This window comes from Sminthopsis crassicaudata, chromosome 1 (genome assembly GCF_048593235.1).
Source record: "Sminthopsis crassicaudata isolate SCR6 chromosome 1, ASM4859323v1, whole genome shotgun sequence".
Lineage (NCBI taxonomy): Eukaryota > Metazoa > Chordata > Mammalia > Dasyuromorphia > Dasyuridae > Sminthopsis > Sminthopsis crassicaudata.
Window position 1 is genome coordinate 706,205 of NC_133617.1, and position 12,192 is coordinate 718,396.

The window sequence follows — 12,192 nt, forward strand, 5'->3', positions numbered from 1 at the left end:
TGTTTAATGGCTCACAATTAGGAAAAGCCTGAAGTCAAAGGATGTGAAAAAGGCAACAGATTTTTTCAAGTAGGATTATTTGTTTTTTAGATTTTGCTGAAATGACATCCCATTCCTGTGTTTGATCCAGGAGCACAATGGTGCATCGAATCCAACTCTGGGAGTCTAGCATCAAGCAGACATGATCACAGATACACAGAGACAGGACCAGAAGGGATGTTAGAGCTCTTTAAGTCTAATCTTGTTTTATATATCACAAAACAGATAGCAAGGGAACTTGTCACTTATGCATAGTCACACAAAGTCAGAGGAAGGAAGGAAGGAAGGAAGGAAGGAAGGAAGGAAGGAAGGAAGGAAGGAAGGAAGGAAGGAAGGAAGGAAGGAAGGAAGGAAGGAAGGAAGGAAGGAAGGAAGGAAGGAAGGAAGGAAGGAAGGAAGGAAGGAAGGAAGGAAGGAAGGAAGGAAGGAAGGAAGGAAGGAAGGAAGGAAGGAAGGGAGGGAGGGAGGGAAGAAAGAAGAAGGAATCATAACTTCTCCAGACATTCCCCCATTGATAGTGGTGCTACAGTTTAGGAAGGACATGGATATGCTGGTATGTGTCCAGCAGCCTGAAGAAGAGATTTATTGGGAGAAGAAAGGTTGCTCTCTTGAACTGTTTGAAGAGACAGCATGTGGAAGGGAAATTACAATTGTTTTTTTTTATCCACAGAGGTAAGAACCATAACCTATGGATGGAAATTGCTGAGAGGGAGAATTTGATTCCTCATAATGTAAAACTTCCTAATGATAAAAGCAAATATCAAAGTGGAATGAATTATATTAGGAAGCAATGAAATGGCACATGAATTAAGTGGAATAAGTCAAAATATGTTTGATTGACAATTTCTTTCCTATTCTCCTTTTCCCTTCAATCTCTCCCATTATCAGTTCTTATCTTTTTCTTTTTTTATGAGTTCTTTCTTTTCATTGGCCAAAATATATAAGATTCAATTTCAGTTTTTGTCCTTCCAATGAGTTATTTGGTTTATTTCAAGAATTGACTGATTTGATCTCCTTGCTGTTCAAGGAAATTCCTTTTTTTTTTTTTTTAAAGAAAGTGTATATATATCAGAAATGCTAATCCTTTACTTCACAGATGATAATATAAGTTAAATAATAATCAATTCAGGCAGCACTGCAAAAGTTAATTTTAAGTGGAAACTGAAATAGTGAACTGTCAAATATGTCAGTCAAGGGACAGATTGTAGAAACAGGAACAGCTTCAAAGATAATGGTAAAAGTGAGTCAATATTCCAAAATTTCTGGCTTACAGCTAAAGCAGGCTCTAAAAGGATAAATTATTACTCAAACACCATATACTAAAAAAATGAATAAAATATCATTTATTAAATATATCAATACATTAAGTTTTATCAATATATTAGATACATCAGTTACATTTTTGAAATATATCAATACATTAGAAATCAGACTAAAGAAGTTATAAAAACCAAATCAAATTTTGAGGGGAGACCATGGTACAGCCTTTTAACTGTAGAAGCCTCAAAATTTCTCTTTTTCATGTTCACTAGGCTGTCTATAAAGGCTGGGGATTTCAAATTGCTCTCAGTTTTTTTTTTTCCTAGCCTCAAGGCACTTACTTCAACTTTCCTCACCTGCTGGTGGATGCATAAATAGCCTAGCTATCTCCTGAAACCCTCCTATGTTTCTCTCTCCCTCTCTAACTTTCCACAGAACTTTATAGGTAGGAATTTTTTTTACTCCTAATTTTCTCAGTCCTAAGACCTTTTGCTCTTAGCACATTCTCCTATTTTTCTGGATTGGCATTCTATGCCTCTGCCAACAATTAACATTTCTTTTCCGAGCTCCAACCCTGGCAAGGTTGCAGCTTCAAGAAAAACCTTTGGAATAATGGCTGGGGAATAAAATTCCAAATCAAGGCATATTAAATTGTTAAGAGAGTAAAGAAGGCTTCTTTCTTTCTTTTCTCTTCTCATTTTCTGACTGCAGCAGGAAATCAACTAGAAGGAAAGATTGAACCTATTTAAAAACTCTTCAACTACTTTAAACTGATATTGGGTAGTAGAAGTAGTTGAATTATTGTTAAAATTCTTGCTGTTTCACTGCGTCTAAATAATTTTACTGTTGCCTTTGCAGGCTAGATTTGGTTATCTCTGAATGTAAGGTCTTAAGAACTTGGTGGGGTGAATTTCTGTTAACTTATTTGAAAGGCTCATGTATCTCCAAGTAGGGTCTGACTTCTAAAAGCTTCAACACCCTCAGTGTAGTGTGAAGACAGATCCTGAACATGTCCATATCAGCAGGGTTGGAACTCGGGTACAGACTCCATGTGCTGCCAGACCCATTCAAACACTGTCTGGCAAGGCCATCATCGGCCAGAGTGAACATTCAGAGGGCAGTAGGAGAGAAGGGAACAGAGAACTCGGCCAGAAGATGGGGGTAAGTTTTTGACAGAGGTCAGTAAGATCTTTCAAAGAGGTGGCTTTGGACAAAGAAATAGGCCAGAGAAATAGCTGGGACCAATCCTGTGATGGGTTCATAATAATCATTTCCAGCACTGGGCAAGAATGATTGTACAGATGAAGTATTTTTTTTTTTTTTTTTGTAAAAACTAAAGGGAACAAAATATCCTGCTGGAACTCTATCTTTCCAGAAATCAGCAGGAGTCAGGATCACTAAATGTCTTTATTCTAGATCTTTTCAACGTCACCTCCAACGCCAGGTCACGAGTGCAAGTGAGCGTGAGTTCCACCACCCAAGTTTCTCTTACTCCTCCCACACAAGTCACTTCCCTCTCTTTGTCTCACCAATCAAGTCAGCACAGAACAGCTGGGGAGGGTCAACCTTAAACAAGTTAATAGGGAACCGTCCAATTGGCAATTAGTCTTACGTGCTTCATCATCCAAGTGCATTGCTCAGTTCTAGCCCTTTACAATATCCTACTTCAGAAAAGTTCCCTAAGAGCTTGTTGTCACTGATTATTGTGAAAGAGAAGGATCTGATCCCTCAAAACACTTGGGGCCTTCCAACTTGATTTATCCCAGGTGGAGGGTTCCAAGTGCAGGAGCCAGTCCTAACCTGGATGCCAACAGACATTTCATCTACTTATATTTGTGTTGATTGGCAGAGGGCCTCAGATAGTGGGGGAATTCTGGGAAAGGTAAGAGCTTTCAGCCCAGAGGGAACCTTATCACAATGTCTGGTTTAGCTTCCCACCTCTCTTTGGTGTTCTTACCTTTCCTGAGAAGTCAAGGAGGGTGTGACCACCTCTAATCTATTTACATATCATCAGCAGGGTGCTTATACTTAACTAATGTGTTAACTCAGTATGCTGAGGGATGCCCTGCTTCCCTGCTTACCACTTGCTCAGTGTGCTGATGTAATCATACTGAAGTGTTTAAGGGCTGAGAAGACTGGAAAGAGGCACTTCATCTTTGACTGTCCTGGTGGCTCTCCTGCCTCCTTCACTCCTCCACTAAGGCCAAGGCCGGTTCGGAGATCCTATAAAGAGCTAGTCTGGAAACTACATTTTGTCACCCAGTGTGGGCCACTAGAAAGTGTAGTTTATTTTGTCATCCCCATTTGGGGACTCAAGAAAGCACATTATATTTGTTGCCCAACTGAGTCCTTAGGTATGAGGCTCTGGACCTGAATTCTTATACTCAGCAGCTCAACTGACAGAATTGTGAAGTTCAGTGGAGAAGTCTCCAAGACCTGTGAAGACTCTGCTCATCTCCAGGCAGCAGATGGAGCCCAAGGACGGTGTGACTTCTGGCTTTCTCATGGCCCCCATTCAGGAACCAGTGACTTTCCAGGATGTGGCTGTGGACTTCACCAGTGAGGAGTGGAGGCTTCTGGAGCCTGCCCAGAGGGCCCTGCACAGGTATGTGATGCTGGAGAACTACCAGAACCTGCTCTCTGTGGGGATTCCTGTTTCCAGACTGGATCTGATCTCTGTGTTGGAGAGGCAAGAAGGAGCATCAAGTCCCAAGAGCAGAGACTCCAGTGGGTCTCATCAAGATTTCCTTGCTGTAAATCAGAGAACTCACACTGGAGAGAAACCATTTGTGTGTAAGGAATGTGGGAAAGGTTTTAGTCGGAGGAACGCTCTCACTGTTCATCAGAGAGTTCATACTGGAGAGAAACCATTTGTATGTAAGGAATGTGGAAAAGCCTTCAGCTATCAAGGAAGCTTTACTGAACACCAGAGAACTCACAGAGGAGAGAAACCCTTTGTATGTAAGGAATGTGGGAAAGGTTTTAGTCAGAAGCACAGTCTCATTTATCATCAGAGAATTCATACTGGAGAGAAACTCTTTGTATGTAATGAATGTGGAAAAGGATTCAACCAGAGAGGATACCTCATTTGTCATCAAAGAATCCATACTGGAGAGAGACCTTTTGAATGTAATGAATGTGGAAAAGTCTTCAGCCATCGAGGAAGCCTTACTGTACATCAGAGGATTCACACTGGAGAGAAACGCTTTGTATGTAATGAGTGTGGGAAAGGCTTTAGTAGGAGCTCTATTCTTATTACTCATCAGAAAATTCATACTGGAGACAAACCTTTTGTATGTAATGAATGTGGAAAAGCCTTCAGCCAGAGAGGAAGCCTTACTGAACATCACAGAGCTCACACTGGAGAGAAACCATTTGTATGCAAGGAATGTGGGAAATGTTATAGTTGGAGGCACAGTCTCATTTATCATCAGAGAGTTCATACTGGAGAGAAACCCTTTGTATGTAATGAGTGTGGAAAAGGCTTTAGTAGGAAGCATAGCCTTATTACTCATCACAAAATTCATATTAAAGAGAAACAGAATTCGTTGAAATAGAGAGATTTCAGACAGGAACTGGCCCTTCACGGCCACCAGAAATTTATATGATTTTGGCAGCTCAGTAGGAGAAACATCTATACTTTGTAAAATAATTCATGGTGGCTCTTTTTGGTTAACATGCCACCTGCACTTCTCAACCTGGGCTTTTTTTCTTCCCATCCAAATCCAGCACATGAAAAAACAGACATTGTATGTATTATTTCACACTGAGTCTATCATACTTGTAAAGAAGAGGGGATGGAGTACCATGGTCTTCCCTCAGGATTTGATTTGGTTTTTATAACTTCTTTAGTCTGATTTCTAATGTTTTGATGTATTTCAAAAATGTAATTTATGTATCTAATGTTTTGATAAATCTTAATGTATTGATGTATTTAATAAATGATATTCTATTCATTTTTTCACATTTTATTAGTATATGGCTTTTGAGCATTAATTTATCCTTTTGCTGCCTACTTTAGCTGTATGCCAGAAATTTTGGAATATTGACTCACTTTTACCATTGTCTTTGAAGCTGTTCCTGTTTCTACAATCTGTCCCTTGACTGACATATTTAACATTTCATTATTTTAGTTTCCATTTAAAACTAACTTTTTCAATGCTGTCTGAAATGATTATTATTTAACTTATATTATCATCTGGGAAGTAAATTATTAGCATTTCTGATATGTATATATATATGTGTGTATATATATATATATATATAAAATTAATTTCCTTTTTTAAAAAAGGAATTCATTGGACAGCAAGGAGATCAAATCAGTCAATTCTTGAATAAATACATCAAATTACTCATTGCAAGGACAAAAACTGTAATTGAATCTCGTATATTTTGGCCAATGAAAAGAAAGGACTCATAAAACAAGAAAAAGATCTGATGATGAGAGAGATTGTAGGGAAAAGGAGAATAGAAAATAAATTGTCAATCAAACAAATTATGACATTATTCCAATTACTTCATGTGTCATGGCATTGCTTCCTGACATAATTCATTCTATTTTGATATTTGCTTTTATTATTTTAGAAGTTTTACATTATGAAGAATCAAACTCTCCTCTCAGCAATTTCCATCTATGGGTTATGGTTCTTACCTCTATGGATAAATAAAACAATTGTAATTTCTCTTCCACATGCTTCCTCTTCAAATAGTTAAAGAGAGCTACCTCTCTTCTCCCAATAAATCTCTTCTTCAGGTTGCTGGACACATTCCAACATATCCATGTCCTTCCTAAATTGTAGCATCACTATCAATGGGGGAATGTCTGGACAAATTATGATACATGAGTCTGACAGAATAATATTGTGGTATGGGAAATGATGAAGGAAACAGTTTCTGAGAAACCTGGAAAGATTGTATGAACTGATGTAGAGGGATGTGAGCAGAACTGAAAAGGGTTGTGGTCCCTTTCCTAAAGGGACCTTGCCAAGGAACTTGTCCTTTCACATTAATTTATTCCTTTTTATTCCCAACCCCTCCTAGCTGATGCATTATCAATTCAAGAAGCTAGGACCCTTGATCCACCAATCCTGGTCAAAAGGACCCCTTTGAATTCCAATAGGAGATCAGGGTTCTCCCAGCCCCCATGGGATCTGAGCCAACATGGGCTGTCCCAGCCCCCATTCTAATGATCTTCTCAGGTTTCCCAAACCCCACCAAGCAAATTCTAGCTTTCCCTGAAATCCAGCCAGGAGCCAACTTAGGAATCCACCCACAGACCCTTTTGTTAACTCTCTCCTTATAAAAGAGCCAAGCTTGTATCCTCTCTTTGCAGAGGGTCTAAACATGCAAGCCCCATGCCTGTCACCAAGGACTCTCTGTCCACTGGAATCCTATTTATGATGCCCTCTTATCTCTAATAAATGAGGTTTATTATGGGGTTTGAAAGTAATATTAAAGGCTACTAACTAGACTTTAATCTTACTTTCAAACCCCATAATAAACTTCTTATCTATCTAAGTTTTCGGGTTTGTAAATTCCTTTACTAGGGACTCTTGGGCCACTACTAGACCTCATTTAACTCCTTAGCCTTAACTCAAATCCAAAGGGATTGCAGAGGAGGTCTATTTGATTCCCTGTACCCTGAATCTGCTACTGGATCTCAATTAAACCCTAATTTCATTTAGATACCCCAAATATGGACCTCATGAGAAGCAGGAAAACAATTTATGCAATAGCAATATGTTATAAAGACAATCCTGCCATCATATTTTATATACAATGGTACAGAAATCCTTGTTTTACCCCAATAATAAAAATAAAACTTTTTTTCCCAAAAATTTAAAAGAAAGAAAGATTTGGAAGCTGTGATCAATTCAATGACCAACCATGATTACAAAAGACTAATGATGAAACATATTACTGATATTGATACACAAAGAATGACAGACTCAGAGTGCTCACTGAAACATTTTTTGTTGTCCATGCGTAATACTTGAATTTATGTTGCTTGACTCTCAATGTTTACAAAAGGGATCATTTTTCCTTCTTAATGGGAAAGAAATCATATTTTTTTGTGCAAAACTAATTTTTAAAAAATAAAGCACCCAGAAAGTTCATCTGGATTCTGTATACAAGATCATCATAGTCCTAATTCTGGATTTAGTGTTCCTATTAAAAGACTGTGATATCATATTAGTGATTGGGAGCTGCTTTCTTAGACTGTTGATTCATATTTAGCTTGTGATCCACTAAAATAGATTTTTTTTTGACAATACTCAAGCCATACCTCTCCTACCTAAAAATGATACAGTTTGTGTTTTGACATCATTTATTCCTATTACATTTCATATTGTAAGATCCTGCCCATCGTTCTAACCCATAAAGTTCTTTAGGCTTTTGAGTCTCTCTTCCAATGTGTGTTCATTTTTTCCAACAACTTATCAGCAAATTTGGGATGCATGAGGTAGTTGCTACTTTTTGACTTAAAAAAATCAAATGATGGACAAAATGAGGGGGAGAGGGGAACAGAGAGACAGATAAAAAGAGAGAGAGATTACACATTGAATAGGAGGAAAGGACAAATATATAGATAAGTATTCTCTTTGTTGCTTCCTACATAGGAAACAATAAATAGTCCATGATCTATAGATGAGATTGGATTTCAATCAGAAGTCTGATTTTGTTCAGGGTAATCTATGCCCAGCTCAAGGTATTCAAGGTAGACTTCTGGGACACCATAATAAGGATCCAACAAGATCAGTCCCAATTCACTAAGAACATTCAGACCTAGATCTGCTTCCATGCTAAAGGCCATCATACTCATCCACTAATCAAGAAAAACTTCATACCTTTCATTAGCTTTTCAATCCTCAGTTCTCCCACCAGCAAATTCTGTCAAAATTGCAAACTGTAACTTCAGCCACCAGGCATGAGCCTTTCCTAGCTAAATTCTGGGTTACTACATAAGGCCATTGTTCAAACCTGTTCCTCTCTATATGAAAGATGAAAAATGCTAATATTGTCCTTAAGAATTAAAGAGGGCCCATTTTTTTCACTGTGCTTTTTCTCTATTTTCTACATCTTTGCACAACTTGCCCAAAATGATATCTTCACTAAATACTGTACAGACAGATATGCATATAAACTGATGAACAAAAGAAATAATACCTATAAACCTTCAAACATTTTTCTGGAAGAAGTGGGGCTCGTCTGTTATATAGTCTTCATAATAAAAAATAATCATTTTAAATGACTCCTGGGGTGTAATATATATTTTTTAATGGGTGCATGAGTCTTTTGACAAAATGAGAAGTCATTTGCTTCATCAAGAGAAGGAAGGAAGATTATAGAACCTCAGAGTTGGAAAGGAGCAGAGATATTATCAGTTCTTTGATAAATTGTTATTTAGCCTTCACTTACAGATCTCCAGAAATAGAAAGCTTGGCATCTTTCAAGGTAACCTATTTTATTTATTCAGGAGATGGGGGGGGGGGCGGAGAAAATACATGTGAATTTCTACGCTCCCTTCTACCCTCAATACCAATTAGTTAAATCAGCCTCAAAAATAATGCTGGACTGATAAAAACCACAAGGATTAGAAGCACAACTTACCAGTTGAAGAGAATGTGGAATTTCATCAGAAAAGGTCAGTTCCTAGGGGAGGAAAAAAAGACCAGCACAGATTGGATTAGGGGCTAGCATATTGTGCCAAAAGGGCTGGGGAGAACTTTAGGATCAGAGAAGCTACTGAGATAGAGAAATTTGGCATAGGCTGATAGCTCTACTCTGCTTGTAAAGCAGCAGATCAGAAGAGAAGTCAAAGCCACTTAAAAAACACACACACACACACACACACACACACACACACACACACACACACACACAAAAATTCCAGAGCTTATAACTACCCCAATCCAGAAGTGACCTAACACCTACCCTGGCATGGCTGTGCAGCCGCCTTCTGCTGTCCAGGGCTTTTCCTTGGGGCAGTTAAGAACCTGAAAATTGGGGGACACAGCCTGGGGCAGCCTCTAATTAACATAGTTCGGGGCTCAGCCTGAGGCAGTGGAACTCCCCCAGCAGTGAAACTCCCTCAGCAGGGACTGTGCTTCCGGGGCAGAGACTGCTAGTTTCAGCACAGGGGCTTTTCACCGATCAGCTGCTAATATCCATGGCCCCACAGGGGGCTGTGGCAAGGTTGTGACTCTTTCACTGTTCAGCCTCAAACCTCATGGCAGGTGCTAGGCCACACAGGGAGGGGTCCTTCACTGGGCACTCCTCGAAACACAGCCTTGCTAACCACCTTTGAATCATTTCCAGGGGGAGGGGAACTCTCTCCAAGAGCTCTCTCATAGCCCAGTCACAATTTTGCCCCTTTCCATCCTATCTGGGAGGAATCTGGTAGATTTGCTACCCAAGGGCAGACTCCCACAGAGTTTTAACAATAAGTAAGAAATTGAAGAGAATGAGTGACACCTTCTATACAGAGAAAGAACGGGTATCCAACCCTGAGGAGGCTAACAACAGACAGTCTCCAGATAATTCCCTAAAGGGGAATGATACCTGCCCCTCATCACATATCTCTCTCCTAGAAGAGACTATTAAAAAGTAAAAGAGTTTTAAAAAATGGGGAAAGGAAAGAGAAGCTATGATAGAGAATAACAACATCCTGAAATTTGAGTTGGAAAAAATAAAGAATTCACAGGAGGTGAAGGGAAACAAAATTTGTGAATTATAAAAGGTTAAAAAATCACAGGAAAGTAGGATTTCTGAATTGGAAAAGATAAAAAATTCCCAAGAAAGTAGGATTTGTGAATTGGAAAAAGAAAATAACTCACTAAAAAAAAAAAAAAATTAGTGAAATGGAAAAAAATTCAATGGAGCAAAATAATTCATTTAAAAACTCAATTGGACATATACAAAAAGAACTAAAAAATGTGAATGAAGAAAATAACTCATTAAAAATCAGGACTGAACAAATAGAAATGAATGATTCATTGAGAAACCAAGAATCAGTCAAACAAAACAAAAAAAATTGAAAAGCTGGAGAATAATGTTAAATATTTACTGGGAAAATCTATAGATCTGGAAAATAGATCTAGAAGAGATAATTTGAGGATCATTGGACTTCCCAAAAATTATGATGAAAAAAGAGCCTAGATTCTATTTTACAGGACATCATCAAAGAGAACTGTCCAGAGATAATAGAAGGGAAAATAGGCATTGCAGCCCAGAGGGACCCTGCTGACCATGTCTGATTATTTTCCCATCTCCCTTTGGTGTTTTCACCTTTCCTGAGAAGTCAAGGAGGGTGTAACCACCTGTGTTCTATTTACATATCAACAGCAGGGTACTTATACTTAACACTTGTGTTAACACAATTTGCTGTGGTGATATAATCACACTGCTTGCCGTAGTTAACACTTGCTCAGTGTGCTGTGGTGATGTAATCATAGTGAGGTATTTAAGGGCTGAGAAGACTGGAAAGAGACATTTCATCTTTGACCATCCTGGTGGCTGTCCTGCCTCCTTCATTCCTCCACTAAGACCAAGCCTGGTCCCAAGATCCTCCAGAGACCTAGTCTGGACACTACACTTTGGCACCCAGTGTGGGCCTCTAGAAAGCCTAGTGTATTTTGTCACCCCCATTTGGGGGCTAAAGAGAGCACACTGCATTTGGCAATCAAGTGAGACCCTGGACCTGAAGCCCTACACTCAGCAGCTCAATTGACCTGAGTGGTGAGTTCAGTGGAAAAGTCTCCCAGACCTGTGAAGGCTCTGCTCATCCCCAGGCAGCAGATGGAGCCCAAGGACGGTGTGACTTCTGGCTTTCTCATGGCCCCCATTCAGGAAACAGTGACCTTCCAGGATGTGGCTGTGGACTTTACAAGCGAGGAGTGGAGGCTTCTAGAGCCTGCCCAGAGGGCCCTGCACAGGAATGTGATGCTGGAGAACTACCAGAACCTGCTCTCTGTGGGGATTCCTGTTTCCAGACTGGATCTGATCTCTGTGTTGGAGAAGCAACAAGGAGCCCCGATTCCCAAGAGCAGAGACTCCAGTGGGTCTCATCAAGATTTCCTTGCTGTAAATCAGAGAACTCACACTGGAGAGAAACCATTTGTGTGTAAGGAATGTGGGAAAGGTTTTAGTCGGAGGAACGCTCTCACTGTTCATCAGAGAGTTCATACTGGAGAGAAACCCTTCCTATGTAAGGAATGTGGAAAATCCTTCAGCTATCAAGGAAGCTTTACTGAACACCAGAGAACTCACACTGGAGAGAGACCCTTTGTATGTAAGGAATGTGGAAAGGCCTTTAGCCAGAGAGGACACCTTACCTACCATCAGAAAACTCACACTGGAGAGAAACCCTTTGTATGCAAGGAATGTGGAAAAGCCTTTAGCCAGAGAGGACACTTTATTGTACATCAGAGAACTCACACTGGAGAGAAACCATTTGTATGTAAGGAATGTGGGAAAGGGTTTTGTCATAGCCACAGTCTCACTATTCACCAGAGACTACATACTGGAGAGAAACCCTTTGAATGTAAGCAATGTGGGAAAAGTTTTACTCATAATCAGTGTCTCACTATTCATCAGAGAGTTCATACTGGAGAGAAATCCTTTGTATGTAATGAGTGTGGGAAAGACTTTAGTACCAGGTCTAACCTTAAGACTCATCACAAAATTCATATTAAAGAGAAACAGAATTTGATGAAATAGAGAGATTTCAGAGAGGAACTGTCCCTTTGCTATCATAAGAGAATTCATATAATTCTGGCAATTCAGTAGGAGGAACATGTATCCTTTCTAAAATAATTCATTGTGGCTCTTTTTGGTTAACATGCCACCTGCACTTCTCAACCTGGGCTTTTTTCTTCCCCTTCAAATCCACCA

The 12,192-nt window shown here is 39.4% G+C and overlaps 1 protein-coding gene and 1 gene segment (V, D, J or C); one reads left to right on the forward strand and one right to left on the reverse strand.

The window, feature by feature from the left end:
* The window catches only part of LOC141556155 (immunoglobulin lambda variable 9-49-like), a 1,090,947-nt gene that overhangs the window by 677,875 nt on the left and 400,880 nt on the right, over nucleotides 1-12,192 (reverse strand).
* LOC141552161 (uncharacterized) overlaps nucleotides 1-12,192 on the forward strand; it is a 37,856-nt gene that overhangs the window by 15,760 nt on the left and 9,904 nt on the right. The window contains exons 2-4 of the mRNA XM_074284633.1: nucleotides 3,761-3,941; nucleotides 4,146-4,812; nucleotides 11,387-11,758. Of these exons, the coding sequence (XP_074140734.1) occupies nucleotides 3,761-3,941; nucleotides 4,146-4,812; nucleotides 11,387-11,758 (1,220 nt within the window). The remainder of the gene's footprint in view (nucleotides 1-3,760; nucleotides 3,942-4,145; nucleotides 4,813-11,386; nucleotides 11,759-12,192) is intronic.